The 26,435-nt window shown below is 38.4% G+C and overlaps 1 protein-coding gene across 6 annotated transcripts in view; it reads right to left on the bottom strand.

Annotated features, from left to right (window-relative positions):
* DNAJC13 (DnaJ heat shock protein family (Hsp40) member C13) overlaps positions 1-24,819 on the bottom strand; it is a 122,980-nt gene extending 98,161 nt beyond the window's left edge. For 2 of the 6 annotated variants that reach the window (XM_089911140.1, XM_022582504.3), the window contains exons 1-2: positions 24,452-24,630; positions 7,586-7,666 (exon numbers count right to left, since the gene is read on the bottom strand). In XM_089911140.1, coding sequence (XP_089767266.1) covers positions 7,586-7,653 — 68 coding nt within the window. In that variant the 5' untranslated portion in view covers positions 7,654-7,666; positions 24,452-24,630. Of the gene's footprint in view, positions 1-7,585; positions 7,667-7,831; positions 9,003-24,451; positions 24,632-24,692 lie in introns of those variants that run through there. The other 4 variants (XM_089911141.1, XM_089911142.1, XM_089911138.1 and 1 more) reach the window with 3 other exon arrangements.
* Between the last annotated feature and the right edge of the window lie 1,616 nt (positions 24,820-26,435).

Consider the following 26,435-nt stretch of genomic DNA (forward strand, 5'->3'; position numbering starts at 1 on the left):
CTGCCTGCCAATGCAGCGGACATGGGTTTGAGCCCTGGCCAGGGAAGATCCCACATGCCGCGGAGCAACTCAGCCCGTGCGCCACAACTACTGAGCCTGTGCTCTAGAGCCCACGAGCCACTACTGAGCCCGTGTGCCACAACTACTGAAGCCCGCGTGCCTAGAGCCTGTGCTCCGCAACAAGAAAAGCCACCACAATGAGAAGCCCACGCACAGCAATGGCCGCAACTAGAGAAAGCCTGCGTGCAGCAACAAAGACCCAACACAGCCAAAAATAAAATAAAATAAATAAACAAAAAGATTTGGACACCAATTTCTAGGAGGCTTTAGGATTCTCACAGAATCTAGAGTTTTTCCTTTTATTATTAAAAGCTTGAGAATCTAGTTACTTGAACTAAATTTTAGTCCATCAGATAACATAACTAGGGATAACTGAAGTGCAAGTTTTCTCAAAGAGTTAAGAGATCAATGGTAAGCACTCTGACAGTTAAGCCCATCAGCTCTGGAGTCACACTGCCTGGGTTCAAATACTGCCTAAACTGTTCACTTACTGTGTATCCTCTGATAACTTGCTTAACCTCGCTAAGCTTCAGTTTCCGCATCTGAAAGATGTGGATAATATGCATACTTAGCTCATAATGTGAGAATTAAATAATCCATGTAAAGTGCTTGTCACTTAGTGTTTATAATCAATAAATGTTATTCTTATTGTTCTTATTCTGTTGACTGAATAATGGGGGGGGAGGGTTCAACACTCCACTAGTCACTGAACTAATTATTATCACTATCATTATGTTTCAAGTATCCATGACTGCTGAATTCATATTTAAAATACAGAACAAAATTAATTGATCATTCATCTCATTATATTACCGAGATGCTCCATTCTGGTCAAACTCCACTTGAAAGATGAGTTTCACCTGAGAGGGCTCATTTACATTAGAAGTTGTATTCCTCAGAAAAGAGAAAAAAGAAATGTATAGGAAACATTCTGCGGTAACTCAGTGAGAAAATGTCCCACATGAAATGTAGTATTTTTTTTTTTTTTGCGGTACGCAGGCCTCTCACTGTTGTGGCCTCTCCCGTTGCGGAGCACAGGCTCCGGACGCACAGGCTCAGCGGCCATGGCTCACGGGCCCAGCCGCTCCGCGGCATGTGGGATCTTCCCGGACCAGGGCACGAACCCGTGTCCCCTGCATCGGTAGGCGGACTCTCAACCACTGTGCCACCAGGGAAGCCCGAAACGTAGTATTTTAAGGACTTATTTTCTGTGATGCAGGGTCCATATTTTTTCCAGCTCAGATGGAGCTTTCTTTTAAACAGGCTTTTTTAGAGCAGTTTTAGGTTCACAATAATATTAAGCAGAAGGTCCAAAGATTCCCAGTATACTCCCTGTTCACACCCATGCACAGCCTCCCCCGTTATCAACAAGCCCCACCATAGTGATACATTTGTTAAAACTGGTGAACCTACACTGACACATCATTATCCAACAAAATCCACAGTTTACATTAGAGTTCACTCTTGGTGCCTTATGGTTTGGACCAAAGTATAATGACGTGTATCCACCATTACAGTATCATAGAGTAGTTTCACTGTCCTAAAAATCCTCTGAACTCTGCCTATTCATCCTTTCCTCCCTGCTAAACCTTGAAAGCCATGATCTTTCTACTGTCTCCAAAGTTTTGCCTTTTCCACAATGTCATATACTGCAGTTGGAATCATATAGCACGTGACCTTTTCAGATGGGCTTCTTTCATTTAATATTATTATGCATTTAAATTTCCTCCATGTCTTTTCATGACTTGATGGTTCATTTTTTTTAGTGCTGAATAATATTCATTGTCTGCATGTACTACAGTTTACTCATTCACCTACTGAAAGACATCTTGGTTGTTTTCAAGTTTCGGTAATCATGAATAAAGCTGCTATCAACATCTTTGTGCAGGTTTCTGTGTGGGCATAAGTTTTCAACTCCTTTGGGTAAACTGAGTGTAACTGCTGGATCATATGGTAAGAGAACGTTGAGTGTTGTAAGAAACCACCAAACTATTTTCCAAAGCGGCTATACCATTTTGTATTTCCACCAGCAATAAATGTGAGTTCCTGTTGTTTCACATCCTCACCAGCATTTGGAGTTGTCAGTGTTCTGGATTTTGGCCATTCTAGTAGATGTGTAGTGGTATCTCTACATTTGCATGCATTTCTCTGAATTATGTGCCATCTGTATATTTTCTTTCCTTTTTTTTTTTTGGCTGCACCGCACAGCATGTGGGATCTTAGTTCCCCGACCAAGGATCAAACCTGTGCCCCCTGCAGTGGAAGTGTGAAGTCCTAACCACTGGACCGCCAGGGAATTTCCTGAATATTTTCTTTGGTGAGGTCTCTGTTAAGATCTGCGGCTCATTTTTTAATCGAGTTGTTTGTCTTCTTATTGTTGAGTTTTAAGGATTCTTTGTATAACAGTGCTTTATAAAATATGTCTTTTGCAAATATTTTCTCCCAGCTTGTCTTTACATTCTCTTGATCGTGTCTTTCACAAAGCAGAAGTTTTCAACTTTAATGCAGTCCAACTTATCAATTCATTTTTTTCATGGCTAATGTATTTGGTATTGTATCTAAAAAGTCATCACCAAACCCAAGGTCATCTAGATTTTCTCCCATGTTATCTTCTTGGAATTTTATAATTTTACATTTCACACTTAGGTCTGTGATCCACTTTGAGTTAATTTTGTGAAGGATGTAGAATCCATGCCTAGATTCATTTTGTTGCATGTGGATGTCCAGGTGTTCAAGTATCATTTGTTGGAAAGACTCTGCTCCTAAAACTAGCTTTTAATAGAGCATTGTGTGTAAAATATAAAATTCCTAGCAGATGTGATCCTATTTGCATTTGAAAGATATTCAAATACCAGACTGCTTGATAATACGCACAAAGAGATGTACAAAGAAAACACAAAGAGAATTCAGGATGGACGCATGTGAGGTTTAGAGGCTGGCAGATACAAGGACTAAAATCAACAAAGCAGGGGAAAAAAGCCCCAGGTTTCCTAGAGTTATCAGAGTTGGTGAGATGTGTAAATGCCAGGCAGCTAAAGAGAAGAGTCTCTCTTCTCTTGTAGGACTCTATTCCTACATTATAAGAAAGGTATGAGAAATTCACTAGCTTCCCTTTCCCTCAACTCTTCTCTCAATTTCCTGTATCTAGTCATTACACAGGCTGCCTATGAATGTAGTGGGCAACTGCCAATGAATTTCATAGACTGATTATGATATATCCCAATGTACTGCAGTTAAAATCCTGTTCAGATACTAAAATGCTACTTTTAAATTCAGAGCATTTGCTACAATTAATGTATGCAAATATTAAAGTGATCCACAGGTAGATTTTACATGTAATTTCCATCCAGAAAAAAATTAAGCATCTAATTTTCAACATTACTGTGAAGTTTTCCATAGTGAATCTGCATTTCTGCTTTAACTGAAATGTATGCATCTTCCTTCCTATCAGAAATGACTTGCCAGGTCAAAAAGGAAACTTTGTTCTTTCATGAAAGAAAAGTGCTTTTTACCACTGAAATCTCCTCCCCCTTCCTGCTCCTTCCAGACAAAGATATAATTTAACTGTGTACTTTACAAGTGGGAAAATGACAAACACAGCATTTCTGCTAGCCAAGGGGTGAAGAGACCTTAATCATTAAAAACATGAGTAGCGGCTGCAATGTAAACATATGAAAACTATTACAACGGTAGAATGAAATAGGTCACATGAATATCCCCAAGGGAAATGTCTGGAAAGGTTATCTTTAATTTAGGTATATTAAGATAAAGAAAAATATTTGTCCATCTTTACTGTCACTATCAATAACATTTTCTAAAATGTTGGGGTTGAGTTGGAATCTCTTAAAACTGAGGCCCTAAAACCCCAAAATCACACACAAAATTTGTTGCATATAGATATGTTGCTAGAGAGAGGGTTCAAATAGCAACTCTGAAACAACAGAAAATTTTTAATATTGACCATTTACTTTTTTCATAAGACCAATGAGAAATACTTTAAACTTAGATTAGAATTGGCTACATAAAATAGGTAATATAATAAAAGATTCAGCGCCACATAATAATGTATATAACCTAATGAAATGATTCATTATCTGGAAAATGTAGTACCTTTCAAGAAGAAGTTAAAAGTTTCAAGGTGTGTACACTGAAAGCAAAATACTGTTGAAAGAAATTTTAAAAGATTTCAATGTTAAGACATCCTATGTTTGTGGATCAGAAGACTTAACATTCTTAAGGTGGCGATACTCCAATTGATCTATAGATTCAATGCAATCCGTATCAAAATTCCAGTTGCCTTTTTTGTAAAATTGACTACTGACTCTAAGATTCATTTGGAAATGCAAGAGACCCAGAAAAGGCAACATAATTTGAAAATAAACAAAGTTGGAACCTGAAACTTTCTAGTTTTGAAACCTAGTACAAAGCTACAGTAATTAAGACAATATGGTTCTGGGAATTCCCTGGCAGTCCAGTGGTTAGGACTCGGCGCTTTCACTGCCATGGGCCCAGGTTTGATCCCTGGTCAGGGGAACTAAAACCCCGCAAGCCGTGTGGCACGGCCAAAAAAAAAAAAAAAGACTATGGTTCTGCCATAACGGTAGGCAAGGCATATAGATCAATGGAATAGAACTGAGAATTCAGGAATAAACTTTTATGGTCAATTGATTTTTGACAAGGTTGTCAAAACAGTTCAATGGGGAAAGAATAGTTTTTTCAACAAATGGTGCTGGGATAACTAGATATCCACATGCAAAAGAATAAAGCTGGATCCCTACTTCCCACTGCACACAAAAATTAACCCAAAATCAAAATTATAAAACTCTTAGAAGAAAACATAGGAATAAATCTTTGAGACCTTGGATTAGGTAATGGCTTCTTAGATGTGACACCAAAAGCACAAATGGCAATAGAAAAAAATAGATTGGATTCATCAAAATTTCATCAAAATTAAAACCTTTGTGCTTCAAAGCATACCATCAAGAAAGTGAAAAGACAACCCACTGAGCAGGAGGGTTGCAAATCAAACCTGTATAAGGAAATTGTATTCATAATACATAAAGAACTTATGCAACTCAACAACAGAAGAATAAACAACTCAATTAAAAACTGGGTAAATGATCTGAAGACATTTCATGAAATATACAAAAAATGGCCAATAAGCACATGAAAAGATACTCAACATTTTAGTTATTAGGGAAATGCAAACCAAAACCACAATGAGATACCACTTCATGTGCACTAGGATGGCTAAAATGAAAAGAAAGACAATAACAAGTGTTGGTAAGGATGTGGAGAAATTGGAATCCTCATACATTGATGAGAGGATTATAAAATGCTGCAGCCACTTTGGAAAACAGTTTGGCTATTCCTCAAAAAGTTAAACATAGTTACCATATAATTCTATGTAACTCCATATACTGGATTGGCCAAAAAGTTCGTTTGGGTGTTTGGTAAGATGTTACGGAAAAACCCCAATGAACTCTGGCCAACCCAATACCATCAATTCCACTCCTAGGTATATAGCCAAGAGAACTGGAAATATAGATTCACCCAAAAACTTGTGTTATAGTAGCACTATTCTATTCATAACAGTAAAAACGTAGAAACACTATAAGTGTCCATCAACAGATGAATGGATAAGCAAAATGTGGCAATATCCATACAATAGATTTGGCAATAAAAAGAAATGAAGTACTAACACATGCTACAATGTGGATAAACCTTGAAAACATGCTAAGTGAAAGAAGATAGTCAGAAAAGATCACATATTGGATGAGCCCATTTATATGTGATGTCCTAAATAAGCAATACAGAGACAAAAAATAGATTAGTGGGTGCCAGATACAGGGAAGAGGGGAGAGGGGAGGAATTGCTAATATATTTAGAGGAGTATTTTTGGGGGGTGAGGAAAGTGTTCTATAAATAGTTAGTGGTGATGGTTCACAACTCTACAAATATACTAAAAAAACCACGGAATTGTACACTTAAAAAGAGTGAGTTTTATGTTAAGTAAATTATATCAATAAAGCTGTTATAAAAACAAAACAAAAAAGTTTCAAGGTGTGAATGATGGAGGTAAGGAACTGTGCTTGGAGCACAGAAATAGTTCTGCTCCAAATAATTACAAAAAAGGAAAGAAAAAAAAGGATTGTTTTAAGTCACAGTCATTACTAAGAACATTAAAAGTTTTTCCAGGTGATCACAGTTACTGATAAGCTCACGAAGCAAAAAGTATTACTGGAAGTTTGTTCTTTAGAATTAATTCAACAGTATGCTATAATTGTATTAAAAAACAAAAGCTATATTATGATGATTAGAGCAATTTAACTCTTGAGGAAAAAATAAAGATCATTTAAATATACAACTTTTTTTAAGGCTAAAAGAACTAAAGAGACTCATACTATTCTGGATGTGCCAATATTCTAACTTTGCTCTATGAAATTACCTGAAGAAAAAAATTTCAAGACAAGTATTCCACAGGATAACAATTAAGTAGCTCATACAACTGAGCTACTAAAAGGAAACAAAATTAAACACTCAAATCTTTCAAAATTATAGTCAGTTTCTTAATGCAAACCAGAAACACTACAGAATTCAGATGTTGCACCATTCTAAGTTACAACACTATTACCTAAAAAATGGAAAGTTAAAAATAAGAACTACCCCAACCTCTCTCCTCATCCTCCAGAGGAAAAAAAAAAAAAAGAATAAGAACTAAAGTTATTGGCTTTGTACACGTCATGTTTTATCTGTCTGAGGTCTGATCTGGAATAATGTGGTTACCTATCTGTCAAAGTGTGGCACACTCATTTTACTTATTACTACTCGAAATGACCATAGACTAAACTTTTTTGTAATGGTCAAAAGGTGCCATTCACTGAATACTCAATGTATTTAAGGTATAATTTTAAAACCTTCACATACTCCATATCAATTCATTTAATCCTTGTATCAGTCTGAGGGGTAGGAATTACTATCCATTTTACAAAAGGATACATAAGCATGTACACCTTGCTTTGACCACACAAGTTACTGAAAAGTGTCATCATCCCCTCCCAAGGAAAAGACCAAACCCAATTTTTACGTTTCATTACAGGTTTAAAAAAAGATTACAAAATACAATATTGGCATATTTTCCCTGAGAGTCAAATGGAAATGAATATGTATTGATAACACAGGCTTATCTTTAAGCGACAGAGTTGTGAAGTTAACACTCCACTACTACATAACCTCATCGTTAATTGATAGCATTCAAGACAGTGGATAACTGGTTTATATTCCTTTTAATTCCTACCAAATTCCTTCCCAAGACAGACAGAGAAAACCAGACATATCAAAAGAAAAAAGAACAATAATTTATTCTAAATGTAGCATTTGCATTTAAAATATGTACATATGCTTTTCAGAAGAGAAGGGCTGAATGACATTATTGAGTTGTGCAGTACTATTCAAGACACTAAAAAAGTAATGTTTAAAATACTTTATAGAGGCAGAGAAAAGTAAAGCCAACAGAAATACTTACTTTCCCCTCCATGAATGTTTTGTTGTGTAGAAACATGCTAAATCCTTATTTTCCCTAATTATGTTCATTTTGTGCTGAAACCTGAAAGATAAAAATATGGATAAATTTCATAATAGTGCTATCCTTAAGAGTTTTCCCTGAATCTCCCATACCATAATTTCATAGCCTGCCATATGTCACTGATTTTAAGACACCAATTTTTCTACACGACCATAAGGTATTAAAGGATAAGGATGGTCTGTTCACCTCTCTATTACAGCCTTTAGCACAGCATATTGTCACAGCTCTCTTCCACTACACTGGGTTTCTTGAGGACAAGAATCGCCCTCTATCAACATCTCGATTGCAGAGAACCTAATTAAAAAAATGTTAAAGTAAATGAATCTTTAAATCTCACATTGCCAAACAATGTCTTAACACATGATGGGCACCCAAGGGTCAAACCAATTCTAATAGGTTTTTGTCTATTAGACAAAACACTTAGCTAAACACTTAGCTGCTAAGTGTCAGCCATCTTGCTGTCCCTGTCACTTTAAAGGGAACCTATTGTAAGTAAGTAAGGTTTAATTTAATAGTCTCATTATAAAAGTAATTCAAGTATATAATAAAAAAATTTTAATGTTCATAAAGTAAAGCATCTTTCATCCTAGCATCCAAAGATAATCTAGCTTCCCTTCTTCTATCTAGAAAAAATAACTTTTTAAACAAAATTGAGATTGTCATTCATACCACTTAACCTGTTTTTACAGAATATTAACCATTTTCCACAGGATTATACTTTGAGAAAATAATTTTTAAGTCACATGGTATTCCATACTAGAACAATGCTACTCAAAGTGTAGTTGCAAACATCAAGATGAGTGCAGAAATTGTTTAGAAATGTTTGTTACAGTTTGGTTAGTGAACTCTCTAGTTAAACAGGACAGTTGAAGATTGTTGAACTTCCTAACAGCCACAGGCAGAGGGACCATGTTATGTGCAATATTTCAAGATTAGTTTGTTGACTATAACCCTTGAGGTGTAAAAAATCCAGAATCCATTTATCTCATGAAAAAATTTCAATTTAGCTAATTTTACAGAATAATTGCATAAACTGGCTACTAATGAAAGACTGATGATAAATTTTGAAAATTCTGCATCATTTGCTTCACACTGAATAAAAGTTAAAAATGAATATGGTTATTTATTTCTTGTGTCACTTGGCTATTGCTTCCTACCCTTAATAATTAGAAATGCTCTCTAAAAAATACTGTAAGGTACATACCAAAGGGTCAATAATGCAAACTGGTTAGAAGTATGGTTAGAAGTATGGTTCACTTAGCTTTCTTTACATCTTTATATGTCTAAACTTTTTTTAGTCAACAAGTATTCTTTTCATAATTAGAATAAAACCATTTTTATCCAAAAACATTTTTTTTTTTTTTTTTTTTTTTTTTGCGGTACGCGGGCCTCTCACTGCTGTGGCCTCTCCCGTTGCGGAGCACAGGCTCCGGACGCGCAGGCTCAGCGGCCATGACTCACGGGCCCAGCCGCTCCGCGGCATGTGGGATCTTCCCAGATCGACCGGGGCACGAACCCGTGTCCCCTGCATCGGCAGGCGGACTCTCAACCACTGCGCCACCAGGGAAGCCCCAAAAACATTTTTATAACAGCTTTTTGAGACACAATTCACACACTATAAAATTCACCCTTTTAAAAGTGTACAATTCATGGGTTTTTAGCATATCCACAGAGTTCTACAACCAACACAGTATTTTTATCACCCCAAAAAGAAACCCCTGCTAGGAGCCACTCCCCAGTCCCCCTCACTCCCACCACCTGGCATCCACTAATCTACTTCCTGTCACTACGCACTTGCCTATTTTGGAATCCCATACAAATAGAATCATACAATATGTGGTCTTTGTGACTGGCTTCTTTCACTTAGCATAACATTTTCAAAGTTTATCCATGTTGTGGCATGGATCAGTTTCCTTCTATTGTATAGATGCAACACATTTTATCATCAGTTGATGGGCATTTGTGTTGTTTCTACTTTTTGGCTATTATCAATCATGCTGCTATGAACAATCATTTTGTGTGAATGTTTTCATTTCTCTTGGATATGTATCTGAGAGGCAAACACATTTTTAAAGGTACCTCTATTTTGACATTGCTTTCTTCATTCTTCTTGTTTTTCTATCAGCAAATCAGCAAGGGCCTCTGTACTCTATGTATTGTAGAACGCTCTTCCCCTAGATATCTACATGGCTAACACCTTCAGCTCCTTCAACTCTGTCCAAATGTCACCTTTACAATGAGGCCTAGCCTAACTATCTTGTTTTAAATTGTGATTACCCTCCTCATTCTACACTCTCTATCTTAACTCCTGCTCATATTTTCTCTAGGGTACCTTTCAGAGTCTAACGTGCAATTTAGTCTATTTATTATTTATCTAATCCTACTAGAATATCCAGAGAGGTATTTTTGTCTGTTATGCTCATTTTCTCTAGGCTCTCCAGAGCTGGCAAGAGTACCTAACACAAAACAGGTGCTCAATGAGTATCTGAGTGAATGAATGAAATTCAGCAACCCCATGAGTAATTCTGATGGCCACTTCAAACTTGATATTCTAACAGGTACTCCCAAATAAGGTTTTGGCAAACCTTCCAGAAAAACAGCAATTCATGCTCTGAGGAATAATAGGAGAACCACAAGTAACAGCAAGTTTAGAGAAACCATTATTGTTACCAGAGAGGAAATATCTCTCAACAGTCAATGACATCTTCCTACTAGTGTGCATGGAGAAAGTTAAATATAGTCCTGTCATTTGGTGTGCTGTTTTGTTTTTTCTGGATTGTGTATCTGAAATGACACAGGCAGCCAACCAAGAATTACTACACCAGCACACATCATCCCTGCCTCCTGAATTACTTGTAGTAAACGATATTGCTGAAAAGAAACTTAGGTTGGATCTCTGAAAAGGTGCCAAAAAAGTGAAAAACTATAGGTCTACAGATGATATTTTCCCCTTACATACTGTAACTGAAGATTGGAAAAATGTAAGAAAAAGGAGGACAGAACAGGTAAATGGCTGACATTGAAGAGTGGAGTTTGGATTCTGAGTCCACAATTTCTTACATCAGAATGACTGACTGAACCAAAGGCCTATCTAGAGAAAACTGACAAGAAAGAAAATGTGTTTGAGTGAAGACTGGCTGACCTCATCAAGGGACTTTAAAAGGAAAGTGAGAGAAAAAATAATATGAGTCTAAAATGACAGCCACAGAGAACTTATGGCATGACCCAGGAGTAAAGATCCCTAATAAATCAAAGGGGAGGGGGAAATCTCACAATAACAAAGCAAATTTAAGAATTAAAAAAAAAACCATAAAGAATGATCTCATAAGTATCACTGGTTTGGGGGAATATGTAACTCAAAAGGATTTTTTAGGAGGGGAATGAATTAAAACAAGTTTACATCAAGAAGGCTTATCTACAACTTTTTGGAGACCTATGAACTCGGGGGTGATGAAAATACTAGACTCCAGAGAGTTCCAAGGTTAGGATAAAGGGAGAGAAGATAAAACACATTAATATAAAATTAAACTACTAGAAGACATACAGATGGCCAACAGGTATATGAAAAGATATTCAATGTCACTATCAGGGAGATGCAACTCAAAACTACAAGATACTGCCTCACACCTGTTCAATGGCTATTATCAAAAAGATAAAAGACAACAAGTTTTGGTGAGGATGTACAGAAACTAAAACCCTTGTACACTGTTGATGGGAATGTAAAATGGTGCGCTACGGAAAACAGTATGGAAGTTGCTCAGAAAATTAAAAAATAGATTAGGGAATTCCCTGGCGGTCCAGTGGTTAGGACTCAGCGCTTTCAGTGCCGTGGGCCTGGGTTTGATCCCTGGTCAGGGAACTAGGATTCCACAAACCGCATGGCACGGCCAAAAAAAAAAGAATTATCATATAATCCAGCAATCAAACTTCTGAGTATTTAACCAAAAGAACTGAAATTAGGACCACTAAGAGACAGCATGGCCATATTCACTGCAACATTATTTATAAAAGCCAAGATGTGTAAACAACCTAAATGTCCATCAACAGATGAATGGATAAAGAAAATGTTGTATACACACACAATGAAATATTATTCAGTCTTAAAAAAGGATATCCTGCAATATTCAACACCACCAGTGAAACTTGAGGACATAATGCTAACTGAAATAAGCCAGTCACAGAAAGACAAATACTGCATCATTCCACTGACACGAGTTATCTATAATAGTCCAACTCACAGAAGCAGAAAGGTAGAATGGTGGTTGCCAGGGACCGGGGTGAGGGGGAAATGGGGAGTTGCTAATTAACGGGTATAAAGTTTCAGTTATGCAAGATGAGTAAGTTCTAGAGTCTGCTGTACAGTACTGTGCCTATAGTTAACAATAATGTATTGTACACTTAAAAATCTGTTAAGAGGGTAGATGTCATGTTAAGTGTTCTTACCCTCAAAAAATTAAATTTTTTTTTTTTTTGGCTGCCTTGGGTCTTTGTTGCTGCGCACGGGCTTTCTCTAGTTGTGGCGAGCAGGAGCTACTCTTCATTCCGGTGCGCAGGCTTCTCTTGTTGTGGAGCACAGGCTCTAGGCACGCGGGCTCAGTAGCTGCAGCGCATGGGCTCTAGGCCACGTGGGCTTCAGCAGTTGCGGCTCGCAGGCTCTACAGCTCAGGCTCAGTAGTTGTGGCGCATGGGCTTGGTTGCTCCGTGGCGTGTGGGATCTTCCTGAACCAGGGATCGAACCCATGTCCCCTGCACTGGCAGGTGGATTCTTAACCACTGTGCCACCAGGGAAGTCCCAAAAAATTAAATTTTAAAAATTTAAGAAGTATACCACTAGCTGGCCTGTCAGGAAAAAAATACTGTATTCCTGATGCAGATGACAATGCTAACAGAAAAATATAATGTAGGATTAAAGGATTCTCTGGACATACAAGTTCCTATGGCCAAAATCAGCACACTTGATAACAAGTGATATTGCTATTCTGCATCCAACCCTGAATGACAACAATCCAAAAAAGGCTAAGGCTAGTAAAATGGAAGTGCTCTTTATGGAAGAAAATCACTCCTCTACCTGAAAAGCTCACCTTCAGCCATGTTATATTTAGGTAAGGATATACCGGAGAGATAATGAAGGCAGGAAATACTTACCTAAGTAGCCAAGTCAACCCCAGAAATGATGGGATAATTCAAAGCTAATGTTAGTGCCTGCGCAGCCTCAAAATGGAAATTAGGATAATGTTTTTCTATTCTGAATCCTCAGTAAAGATTATCCTAAAATTGGGGAGGGTAGGTGACCCTAACCAAAAAATTATGACATGTCCTGAAATTATGCAACTTTTATTAAGTATTCATCATGTGTTAATGATGACACTGGGCATTTACCACCCATTTATGTATCTCACTGTCCCCATAACAACACTAAGATACAGGAATGATGATCCCCGTTTTATTGACAAGAAAACAGAATTAGAGAAATTAAACCACTTCTCTAAGGTCACAACAACTGGTAAGTGATTGGGCCAGGCTTTTGAACTCAACCTGCTTAACTCCACATTCTATGAACTTAAGCTTAACTATAATACCTTCCTTCAAATTTAGAAAATCAAAATAAATTCATTCTGACCATGTAATTACAGACTTATCATTGACAGCACATTCCTAGATTAATTCAAAACTAGTTCCAATTATTATCTTCACCTGGAAATATGATTAGGCAATTGTTGGAAACTTTCTCACAATTTCAAGCAGTGAAACAAATTACAGTACTTAACACAGGGCAAAAGAAATAAAACAAAAAAGATGTTGCCAATGCTGAAATACTCTACTATGTAAAAATAAACATTTTAAACGTTTCCATCTATAGATAAGCTTACATATTTTTAAAAAAACAAAGTGTTCAAAACAAATACATGACAACAGAAATCTGCTACCAATATGTGGTTTCAGGATAATTTTTAAGGAGAATTCAACAGAAAAATACTATTCTAACAAACAATGAGCTTTTTTTTTTTTTTTTTTTTTCCGTTACGCGGCCCTCTCACTGTTGTGGCCTCTCCCGCTGCGGAGCGCAGGCTCAGCGGCCATGGCTCACGGGCCCAGCCGCTCCGCGGTATGTGGGATCTTCCCGGACCGGGGCACGAACCCGCATCCCCTACATCGGCAGGCGGACTCTCAACCACTGCGCCACCAGGGAAGCCCAAACAATGAGCTTTTAAAACAATCAGATTAATGAGATAGGTTGGGACCTACTTCCCAATGGTGCAATATTAACCTCTCCATTTTCAAGTAAATCTATTTTATATGCTCAATAAAACCTCAATCACTTTGCGATAAAGTCATTTCATCTAATGAAGGTAATTGGTGTGGAAACTGCATTAACTCTTTCAGACCATGAGGATATTTCTAGACACACAGATAATTCACTAGTGGATAATGGTAATGCACAGATATCAGAAAAATGCAGAAAAATTAAGACAAAAATATTCTGTGCTTGACTATGTATCATTTAAAGTGACAGTTGGAACAACTTCAAAAGAACCATTGGAAAATGAGTAAAAGCAAGTCTAGAGGTCCCCCAAGTGCCGTGGTCAAGTGTTAATTCAATCTGGGAAGACCCACTTGGAATACCTCCCTGTAGCACAGATAACTAGAGTTGCTATTGCACACACTAAACATTAACTAATGATGAGCACAAGAAGCTAGTGTTAATAAGACACAAGCTGAAGTAGTTTTAATAAGCTATCACCAAAATAAAAGTAGTGAGTTTTAAAAATATTACTTATGGTCAAAGACAAACTAGTGATAACTGCCATTTACTGGCTGCATGACCTTGAACAAGTTTCCTATCTTCTCAGAATCAGTTTATCTATAAAATAGGGATGACAGTACCTGTCTCAAAAGGCCATAGTGAGGACCAAGTGAGATAACTTGAATAAACGGGTCAGTGTGATGTCTGGATCAGAGTAAGCACTCAAAAATATACTTAATATTTTTGTTAGCAATCATAATAATTACTACTGTACTTTAAATATACTACCCCAGATATGCAATAGTTCTTTGGAGCATTATTATTTCATTTTCAAGATTACCTACAGGCCCCTGTACTTTTTAAGGCATTATGGAGGGAAAGTTGTTATTAAATTACTTGATCCTAAATCTTTTATCTATTAACTTCAGCCCTTGTACTATTCAATGTATATCATCAATATGTGTCACATAGAACTTCTACCTTCAAAAATAGTGTTCTATTGATTTAATCAGTATTCATAGTTTTTAATGTGCTCATTCAAAAATAACTATACCAATATATCGTATTTCTTAAACTGGATGGAGTACATCAGGGTATTATCATTATTATTATTTTATTCTTTACAATTTCTTTCCTAAAGTGTTTTTAAAAAGAAAAAATATAAAAGCCAAGATAACCACGATAGATGACATTTTAAAAAAATCATCTTAGGGGCTTCCCTGGTGGCGCAGTGGTTGAGAGTCCACCTGCCGATGCAGGGGACACGGGTTCGTGTCCCGGTCCGGGAAGATCCCACATGCCGTGGAGCGGCTAGGCCCATGAGCCATGGCCGCTGAGCCTGCGCGTCCGGAGCCTGTATTGCACAACGGGAGAGGCCACAACAGTGAGAGGCCCGCGTACCGCAAAAAAAAAAAAAAAAAAAAAATCATCTTAACTATAAGCTTCTCTTTATTTCAACTTTATTCCTACAAAATACTATTACTTTGCAAGTCCATCTTATTTACTACATTTAAAATATCTCCCACTTAGGCATTTAGAATTTCAGCTCTTAGAAATGCTTCTTTACCTGAAACCAACCTAATGTTTTAAAATTTATGTTTGATGCCTATAAGTTACAGCTTATGAAACTGTTGGAAAAAAAGTTTCCATAAAACTCCATAAAAATAATTTAATCCCCATTCAATTATCTCCTCTGTATAGTTCTTAAATAAGCTCTAGAAGTGGTTCTAGAACTGTTGCTTACAGGCAAAAACTCATAAGCAACCATAATTCGCATTAATAGTGATGAAAAATCTGCAGAATTTCTAGCATCAAGCAAAATAGCGTAAGTCATTTATAGGCATATTCGATTAAAAAAACAACAAATTGTCCAGCTAAAAAAGTGTAAAAATTGTTGGATGAGATCTTGGTAGCAGCTGTATCATCAGCATTTGCCATCCTGCCAGTTGCTAAGGTGCTATTCAAATTAACAAGAATTTATCTGTTCAAACTAATTACCGCTTAAATTTCATCTCCTTCCCTGCAGGACTGTCCCACTTCAAATTCTCAAAGACCTTTTTGATGAGAAAAACTCAAGTTTACATGCCCTTTGTAACTAAATCATATTGAAAGTATCTCTAATTTTTTTTTAGTTTTATTTATTTTTGGCTGCGTTAGGTCTTCATTGCTGCGCAGGGGCTTTTCTCTAGTTGCGGCGAGCGGGGGCTACTCTTCATTGTGGTGTGCAGGCTCCTCACTGCGGTGGCTTCTCTTTGTTGCAGTACGCGGGCTCTAGGGCATGCAGGCTTCAGTAGTTGTGACTCGCAGCCTCTAGAGTGCAGGCTCAGTAGTTGTGGCACACGGGCTTAGCTGCTCCGTGGCATGTGGGATCTTCCCGGACCAGGGCTCGAACCCATGTTCCCTGCATTGGCAGGCAGATTCTTAACCACTGCACCACCAGGGAAGTCCCTGTAATTCTGCTTCACTTAAACTCTAAAGTTGGCTTTACTTATTCTTATTCTATATCCTAATATTATACCACCAACAGAGCTTTTCTGCAACTTCTCAGTTTGTTCTTTTGAGAGAACTATACTAAGGGTTAAAAAGTCAAATTCAAGTTAACTGGCATTTTGGCTAGATTCACCTTTTTCAATGAGCTCCCTTGCTTCATGCTTTCAAACAACACTTAACGTTCTCACATTCTTTAATTTATTACTGGCAGCAAAACTGACAATCCATTTAAGATCATTTATGGATAAAATGAGAACAATCTTTTGGATGGTATGATTTTGACAAAAAATTGCAGGATTTGAGAGTCCAATGAGAGAAGACTACATCAAAATGACACTAAGAACAAAAAGCAGAATGAAGGGACTCAACACCACAAGCACCCAAGCAGATTACGGCCAGGCAATAAGCAAAATAATTTGCACACATAGCAAAATTAAGTCTATGTGCATGGCTTGTGTTAATTAAAAACTCAAACAGAGCACTTAGCCAGGGCTGAATGAGTATGCTCAGAAAAATAATACACTAGTGAATGAATGAAGGAATTGGCTTTAATCAAGGCTACTTGCCTTCAAAGCATACATTTTGCATGACCAACTGGAAATGATTTTTACACAAATATGACAACTTCCAGAGAGCAGATATTAACTTTCCAGCTTGACTCTATAAAATGAAAGAATGAACTCTTTCATTATTAACTCTGCTCTCAAATAATGAATTAAAAACATGAGGTTGTCTTGAAATGCATCAAAAAATAAGGTGAATAGAAAGATGGATAGATACGTGATAAATCAAGTATAGCAAGATATTAATGTGTAAATCTTGGAGATGAATATATGGGAGCCTAATGTAAATTTCTTTCAACTTGGCTATAGGTGAAAACTTTTAAATTGGGGGAAAACTACATTTGCCTTTATTTTCTGACCAAACTCGCCTACAAAAGAAACACAGTTTTTCTGCTACATTGTAAAACTACACCTGAAAATATGGTAGACATTCACATGATAGAAGCTAATTTATGAACTTAATACTTCCTCATACATCTATATCCTACTGAAAATGCAGGAGGAAGGAGAACGATTGCTAAGGCAAAGGCTAATCCTTAGTAATGACGGAAGAGAGAATCCCTTATTACTGGCTCCTTAAAGACCTAGTTTTTTTTTTTTTTTTTTTTTTTTTTAGGACTGATTACTTTTTTGTGTGTGTGTGTGTGGTATGCGGGCCTCTCACTGTTGTGGCCTCTCCCGTTGCGGAGCACAGGCTCCGGACGCGCAGGCTCAGCGGCCATGGCTCACGGGCCGTGGGATCCGTGGGATGCCGCTCCGCGGCATGTGGGATCTTCCCCGACCGCGGTGCGAACCCGTGTCCCCTACATCGGCAGGCGGACTCTCAACCACTGCGCCATCAGGGAAGCCCTTAAACACCTAGTTTTATTTGTAGCTAGATTCAAAACCTAAGTGAATTATATCACTAGGTTAGTTCAGTTTCAAATAAAAGGTAAAAAATATAAATGGTTAACAGAACATTAATTTTTACCCACATTAAAAAGCTACAACTAGACTGTCTTAGAATGTGCTGTGTATGAAAGAAAACTGATATGAACCTTAACCCTCTTTTTTAATTTTTAATTTTCATGTTTTAATATATAACTCAAGTATAGGCAAAAGCATTTCCTTCTAAATAAACAACAAATCAGTAATATGTAATGTGTATGACACCTACCATACAGGGATCTTTAAATAACTATAAAATAGATCACAAAGTAAGGTTTTAGTACACCCTATCTTAGCTTTCTTAACTTGCTGAAGAACCCGATAACTCCAGAAATAAATGTGGTAAGAAAGCCAGTGGTAACACCAAATTTCAGCTGACAATCACATCTCCAAATAATTGCCCAGAAGTTACAATATTGAAACCTCTGAATTGTCTGCCACATTAAAATAAACTTTCAAATACTTCTGCCACCATAGGGCAAGATAATCTAAGATCCCCTCATTCTCTTTAAAAAAATCCATTCCTCTCCAATTAGAAACTGAATATATATTCATGAAATAAAAGGGCAAGAGAAATTCAAAAGCAACCCCTAAATCTGAAGAAACACTTAGTATGATCTCAATGGGGGGAGAAGCAAGCATATATACCACAGCAGTTAATTTTGCTGGCTTTTTCTCTTCAATGTAAATCAGATATTGAAAAAGATACCTATCTCTTCATATTTTAGATTCAATCTGAGGGAATAATTCTTATTTCTCACAAAATAGACGTCTATCTGTTGTAAAAAAAAAAAAATTAATGTTTTTGCCAGGAAAGATGCATGGTTATTACTCTTCCCTTTCCAAAACTTAAAAATGCCTTAAAATATTCACCTGGAGAAAAACAAAAAAACAACTAAGAAATGTGTTCACTTAAGCAATTCTGTGAAATCAGTGGTACTGATCACTTACACATTTTTAGTTTGCACACATTCTTAAAACTTTCTAGACACAATTTCTATTTCATTTCATCTTTGAAGCTAACTTGGCTTATGCAAGAACAAAATGTACTAGTTCAATAAACTGTTCTTCAGCTCACAAACAGGCACTTAATAATCTTGCTCTAATATGCTAAATAGACCCTAATGGTAAAAAATTCCACATTTTAGCTTGTTTTTCTTAACAATAAACGCATAATGGGGGACTAAATTTCCTAAGCATATAACAAATATAACTTGAATAAAGTTTTACAGTAAGCATCTTAATACCCAAACCCTGTGCTCTTTATACTAGTAAAAGACAAACAGTTTAAGTGGCTGCAATTTCCCTTTCTTTCACCCAATACAAAATAGCAACAACAGTAGGCTTCTAGTTTGGCTCTTTCCGAAAAATCCCTATTATTCCTAACTCTGCCATAGTGCTTCACAGTTTACAGAACACTCCCAAATCTACCAGTTATCTTAAAAAAAAAAAAAAAAAGGAAAATTCTACTTTTAAAATTAAACTCAGTCCTATTAGTTTGGGGAGAGAAATGGCTTATCAAGAGAAATGGCTTATCTACTCTAAGATTTGATAAACATCCAAAATACATTCTGTACAAGTCTGAGGGAGAGAGAAACCCCACAGCACTAGTAAGAGAATTTAAATTTTAATATAATTAGTACAGAATTTATTACACATTAGAGAAAGTCTAATCATAACCTTATCAATCCTTGCATTATGTTTCACAACTATACTTGGCAAAATCAGAACATTAAAATAATTTAGATTGCTTTAGGGATTTTGTTTTCAATTTGTTCATCAAAAGGTCAAATTCTTATTGATCAACTGCAAAAAAGATATTACCAATGGGCATGTGCTAAATATGTGAACACTGCTTAAGCAGTGTGGCCTACTTCTACCGGCAACTTAAGTTCTGAAACTATAAAAACCCCACTGATTTCAGACTTTATTTTAGAGATCACTCTTCCTCTTAAGTTGTCCATAAAAGTACAAGTAAAACTCAAATATGTAGGCTGCTGAATAAACTTAAGAGCATCTGAAAAGAACTACTAGCAAATTATGCTCAGCTTTATTGACTGAACCATACTTAAATGTAACTTTGCACAGGTAACTGTGTCTTAAGTTTGCAAAAATGATCACAACCATGTTGGCTTAAGTTACTTGCTACAAAGATATCCCCTAAATCAGTGATTCTCAAAGGAGTTCCCAGAACTAAGAATCACACCATATGACAAGAGACGTTACTGACTGGCATGTGCTAAGCATGTGTGAACACTGCTGAAGCAGAAAAACGTGCTGAAAACACTGATTAAAATTCTGAATTAAAGTAATGGTTGTGGGGGTGGAGGTGGGGGGGGAATGCTGATCCTTGAGACACTATGATTAGAAACACTACTAGGATTTACTGGATGGGGCTAGATACCCCTTAATGTATAAGACAGTCCCATAGATTGAAGAATTGTCCTCAAGTGACTTTCAAATATCCAAGTGGTCATTCACATAGATAAAAGCCTATTTATAGTTAACCCCAGAATTTAGTTTTATGTTAAAATACAAATCACAAAGTATGTTTTGCAGTTTAATATGCACATAATTTTCCAGGAATACATATATCATATAAACTGAGAGATTATACTTTGAATTCTCATGGCTTTTCAGAGTATATTTTGTCTTCATTTTTTATATTTCTTATTGTTTTTTCTTTCAGTACTTTAAAGTTGTCACTCAGCTGTCTTCTTGCTTGCATGGTTTCTCTGCTGTAACTCTTACCTTTGTTCCTCTGTAATGCTTCTCTTTGGCTACCTTCAAGAGTTTCTCTTTGTCCTTTGCTTACATCAGCTTGAATTTGCTATGTCTAGGTATGTTTTGTGTTGGTTTTTTAAGGGGCAGGTATTTATCCTGCTTGGTGTTCTCTAAGCTTCTTGCACCTGTGGTTTAATGCCTGATATTAATTTGGGGAAATTTTCTATTATTTCCTCAAATATTTCAATATTTCTTCTGCTCTGTTCTCTTCTGGGATTCTAACTATGCATGTATTTATAATAAATGTTTGATATTATCCCCAAGATCTTGTTCTTTTTTTGAACTCTTTTTTGTGTTTCAGTTGGATAATTTCTGACATCTACAAGTTCACTGATTCTTTCCTTGGTTGTGTCAAATCTATTGATGAGCCCAAAGGCATTCTGCAGCTCTTTACTATGTAATGAAACTTCTAACATTTCCTTTTGATTCTTTCTTATAGTTTCTGTCTCTCAGCTGAAATTACCCACCTGATCTTGTACATTGTCCACTTTTCATACCTTTAACATATTAATTATAGTCATTTTAAATTCCTTACCAGATAGTAGCATCTGCGTTAATCAAAGAGTATTTCTGATGATTGCTCTTTCTCTTGGGAACTTTTTTTTGCCTTTTGTATGACTTGTAATTTTTTGTTGAAAGCTGGACATGTATAAGACAGTAGAGATAGAGGTAAATAATTCTTGTGACAGGAAATGGGCACACCTTTTCTTTGCTAGGTCTTTAGTGCTGGGTGTTAGGAGTTGGGCTGGGTTTATGATTTTGCTGTTGCTACAGTTATCCTCAGTGTACCACAGCCTTCGAATATCTAAACAATAGCTTGTGCCTACGGTGGGGGGTGGTTTACTAAAGCAATGTCTATTTGATTCTTTGCCCTGAGCCTCTTTGCATAATCTTGTTCTTCACCTTGTACTATTTTGCAGTTGCTTATTATTCACAGCTTCTTAGCTTGATGGCAGTGAGTTGGGGGTACAGTCTCTGTTGTTCTGATTAAGGTTTACTCTTAGACATACACTGTGTCTCTGGATCACAGGGGTGTGATCTTCCTGTTTCCCCAGGCTGCAGTTTGGGGCTCAGTGCCCCTCCCCCAAGAGAAGATTCTTTCCCCCTACTTTTGTCTTCCCCCAGCTCAATGAATGCTCACCAGCAGGGCCTGCTAGCAGAGATGCCCTTCCCTCCACAGATTAAGGCTTTTGTTCCATAGAACAGACAGAGGGGAAGACTCAGAGCACAGTTTTCTTGCCCCTCCAGAGAGTTCTGCTGCTCTTCTCCTCCTTTAGGTCAGCACCACAGCAGACACTCCCCAGAGCTCAACCCAGTCTTTTCTAGGAGTACCCAGTGAGGTTTGTAGGTAAAGAGATTGGAAGAAGGTGCACCCAGGCTTCCTTTTCTTGTCAGCTATTCTAGCTGAACACTTCTTAACAGTGTCCAGCTGTGTCTACTGAAGGTGAATGTCAGTTCATACATACTCTTTCTCTCCTTAAACTTTGGGCCAGTGGTTTGCTCTGTGGCCTCAGCTTTTTAATAGGTTTCAAAAAAAAAGTCATGAATTTGAAGTTAGTCCAGTTCTTTTTTGTTCTAACAGTGGAAGCAAAGCTTCTTTTTGTCCCAGGGCCAAAGCCAGAAGGTGGTTATATTATTTATAAACTATTATTTCAGGATAGTAAAGGGGCTGTTACTAATTATTTGAAATAAAAAGTTGGCCTTTATTGGGTTTGATAAAGTTGAGATACACTGTCTTAAAGGATCTCTTTCAAAACAACTCCCCTTTAACCACTAATAAGTATTACAGTTAACATTTAGGCCTAAAACTACAGTATTAGTAGCAACAAAATTTTTGCTACTTTATCTGCTTAGCCTTACTTCTATTTTACCAATTTTAAGTATTTCAATCAGAAAAGAAGGGGAAAGGTATGTGCGAAGGAAACCTCAAATTCACCTGTGTAAATAGAACTGGTTGAGGAATGGAGCCAAATTAGTTAAAACATTTTATTTCAACCAGAATTTAACAGCTACTGAGAACCTGACTCCACTACCAACCTTTTTACAAATTCAGTAATATAGCCAGTATTGTTTCGGTCCACCTAAGCAACCAGCTTCCATTTTGTGGATAAAGTTAATTCTTACAAATAAGAATTTATGCTTTCCATAATTCCATAACTTTCCCTCTCATACCATTCATATATTTTAGACTATTTACTACTGCCACTTTAGAAAAACAGGAATATCCATTACCTCCCAGTGGAATACAAATTGTGGTATTTTCCATGAACTGCACTACAGCTTTACATTCCTCTCTCTTAACCTTCTGACTCCTCTTTTCCTCCCTTAATATGTTCTACTTCCTGTTTTCAAACAAGGAGTATAATGTAATATTTCTAAACAAGGATGGACTTATGTTCCATTGTGATATTAATCGCAAAAGCCAAGTTTGAGACATAGCTGCTTAAACTGTTTCACATTACATTTAAAATGTTAACAAGATCTTACGTTATATCCTAAATTAAGTCAAACAATAAAGCACTTTCTGAAGACTAGTGAAATCAAGTCTTTTGGAGATACCCAATTACTGACAAGTAATTTTCTAAATTTCCTTTTTTTTTTTTAAAGGCAAGTTCTGTTTCATATTCCCATAAACTCACAGAGTACTGGTAACATAACTACAAAACCTGACCACCGTGAGTAATTTCCTTAACCTCTGCTGACAGTACTTTCAAACCTAGAAATCTACCAGATCCATCAAGCAAGAAAGAAAACACAGTAAGACAATCCTCGGGACAGGTTCTGAAGAATATTCTGAAATTTAACTTTTTACCCAAGACACTATATTCCAAGACGCTCAAAATAACCCTACAGTATAAAGTCCTTCACAGTGAGGCAACAGCATCAGGTAGAGGCCCTGAGAGAAATCAAGGTCGGGTCAAAGGGAAAAGCAGAGAGGGGAATTGAGAAATCATTACTTCAGGAAACCATCGCCACATCTGGGGAAGATTTCTAATTTTCTCCCCTAAGCAAATGATAAAGGTAACAATCTCAAGACAAGAGTGGTTAACTTAACATCCTATAGTAAGGAGACAATTTAAGGGAATACACTCTTCTTACGTGCCCTAAGTAAAATCCGCGTTTAACAGCCTCTTAACTAAGCGTCTAAGTCCTATTTCATCCACTCCAAAGGCCGCATTCAGAGGCAAAATCACAGCAGCGAAGGAAAGGCCCCTGTGAATAAGCTACCTTGCAAAAAGGAAAAGCTGTGGACGAAAACTTCATTTTGGATAAGGGAGGGACTAGAGAAGAAACCACGCGGATGCTCCCCAGTTCCTAACAAAACGAAACAAAGCTAAGCAAATAAAGTCTATGCAGGGCGTGGGAGGAAGGAGGGTCGCCCACCCAAGGAAACAAGAGTTCCCGGCCTCCAGCGGGAAGAGTGCTCAGACTAGGAAGCTGGAAGGGAATCCCGAGGGCGGAGCCCAGAAAGGAATAAGGGCTGTGCGGGGTAAAGATGTGCAGAGTGGAGTGGGGGACCGTGGTGGGTAGAAAATCAGAAAACGAGGCAAAAAGAGGGGTGGGGCTGAACAAGGCAGGGCCCTGGGCGACTGTCACTCAGAACCGCGGGGGGCGGGCGGGGTCGGAGGGCAGGAACCAGACCAGCAGTCTGGGGGGAAGGTAATCTGCTTTCCTTAACTGAAGGAAGTTGCGGCCTAGACACCACCCCTCCTTCTCCCTGCTGTTGGTCCCCCAAGTCCCGCGGCGTGGCAAGGGGGTAAAGCAGAGCTCCAGAGTTCGGTGCCCGTAGTGATTTACCTTCGCGGGAGGCTGGAGAGGCTCCAGCCCGAGCTCCTCCCGCCGCCGGCTCAACGTCCAGAGTGGGATGAGGCGCCCTCCGGCCTCCTCCCCCTCGCCACTTCCCCTTTCCCCCGCGAGGGCCCTGTAGCTCTGCTCCCGCGGGGTCCTGATGCCGCGGCGGCGCTGCCTCCCCGCCCCCTCCGCCCCCTTCGCCCCCTTCGCCCCCTCCGCCTCCTCCCTCTGCCTCTCAGAAGCTCACTCTGGAGGCCGCCATCTTCGCACAGGCTTTGAGCGACCGCGTTTCAATACGCCTGCGTCGCCCCCGCCCAGGCTGGTCACAAGACCCGGTCAGCTGATTTCAATTCTTCCGCTTTCTGCTTCGCCCTCTCGCATCCAGCCCTCCGCGTCTTATTCGCCCACTTTCAATGAAATTCCGCGTTCCGCCCGCTACTCTGCTAGCTGCTTCGCCCGCCCTCACGCAATGCAGTTAGGCATGCGCAGAACGTCGAGGCCGGCAGTGGGATTTGCAGTCCCTGCAGCGCGGGAAGGGAACCCGTCTTTCAGCGTGTGGCTGAGTCCCGCCAGTGGTCGTCACGCGGCACGGGTTTTGCACTCCTAATCCCCTGAGGTCTTGTTTTAAAGCATTTACCTAGTCTTGACTTAAAGTGCCATGGAGTATCCTCGAGGCAGTCTATACCCGGTTTGGTGGATCGCGAGCCGGCAGTTTCACTTGCTGTTGACACTCCCAGAAGACAGCTGAAAAGGGTTTAAATATCGGTTGGTTTGGGAAGTCACGGAGACCAAAGCTTCGGAAATACCGACAGCCTTTTGCTGGTGGGAGTGTCAGAATAGTACTGATAGCTCCCTTTTATTGCTGATCACGTGTCAAGGGGTTTACTTAGTTAATCCTAAACTCTGTGAAGTAGGAATTATCTTTGTGTTGCAGATAAATTGAGGCCCCTCTCCACAGCAGTGGACCCAAGCAATCTCACTCTAGGACCTGTACCTTCGATGCTATCTCCTTGAACGTATATGGAAGCTGGGGGAGGGGAATCACGTTACAGAAAAGACGTGATAGTATGTGTTACCTGTGGGTAAGGGTTTAATTAAGTTCAGTCTCCACTCTCAGACCTGAAATCTAAAGACCACAGTTCAGAAATAATTTGAAGTTAATCCAGTTCTTTTTGGTTTTAACAGTGCAAACTTTAAAATTCTGCTGCAAACTTCAAAACATGGGTGGTGTAGGTGGCTGGCATGAATTCATTTTTTTAATGAGGGTTAAAGGTCTCTGGTAAGAGGTTTAATCCTCAGTAGAGCAATCCTGAAATAGTATAATATTTTCTTTGGCGGTCCTTGCACTGGTTGGCTCGTTTTTAGAGATGGCAATTGCAGGATGAAGAATGTAGACAATGGCTGTTACAGATTTTGTTTCCTGACTGTTTTGACCCTTTGCCCTACCTTGAGGTAGAAAAAGACTGCATTTATCCTTACAGTAGACTTTCCTGTATTCCATCAGTAAGATAAGGTACATCTAAGGGGTGGCACCAGGAATAGCTGGGTGTGGGAATACTGTTTCGGAAACAAACTTGGACCCGCTGGCTGCGGTGCATAGTAAAGCCAATGTACTGACACCAGGTTGTGGGGAAGGAAAGTGCAGTGTTTATTGTAGGTGTCAAATAAGGAGTGCAGGCCCCTAATGCTCAAAAGACCTGAACTCCCCTGTGGCTTTCAGGGAAAGGTTTTTAAAGGCAGGGTGAGGGAGAGGGTTGTGGAGTGTGTGATCAGCTCAGGGACATTCTTCTGATTGTTTGGTGGTGAGGTAATCAGGAGTCAACATCATCAACCTTCTGGTTCCAATCCATCTGGGGTCTGCATGCTTGTAGGCAGTGTACAGTTAACCTCTTCCACCTGGTGGGGGTTTCAGTATCTGCAAAACAGCTTAAAGGATATGTCTCAGAATATTATCTATAGCCCTTGAGAAGGAACTAAAGGTCCTTGACTT

The sequence above is a fragment of the Delphinapterus leucas genome, chromosome 4 (genome assembly GCF_059928025.1).
Source record: "Delphinapterus leucas isolate spDelLeu-1000000601 "Yukka" chromosome 4, BTC_Dleu_Yukka2, whole genome shotgun sequence".
NCBI lineage: Eukaryota > Metazoa > Chordata > Mammalia > Artiodactyla > Monodontidae > Delphinapterus > Delphinapterus leucas.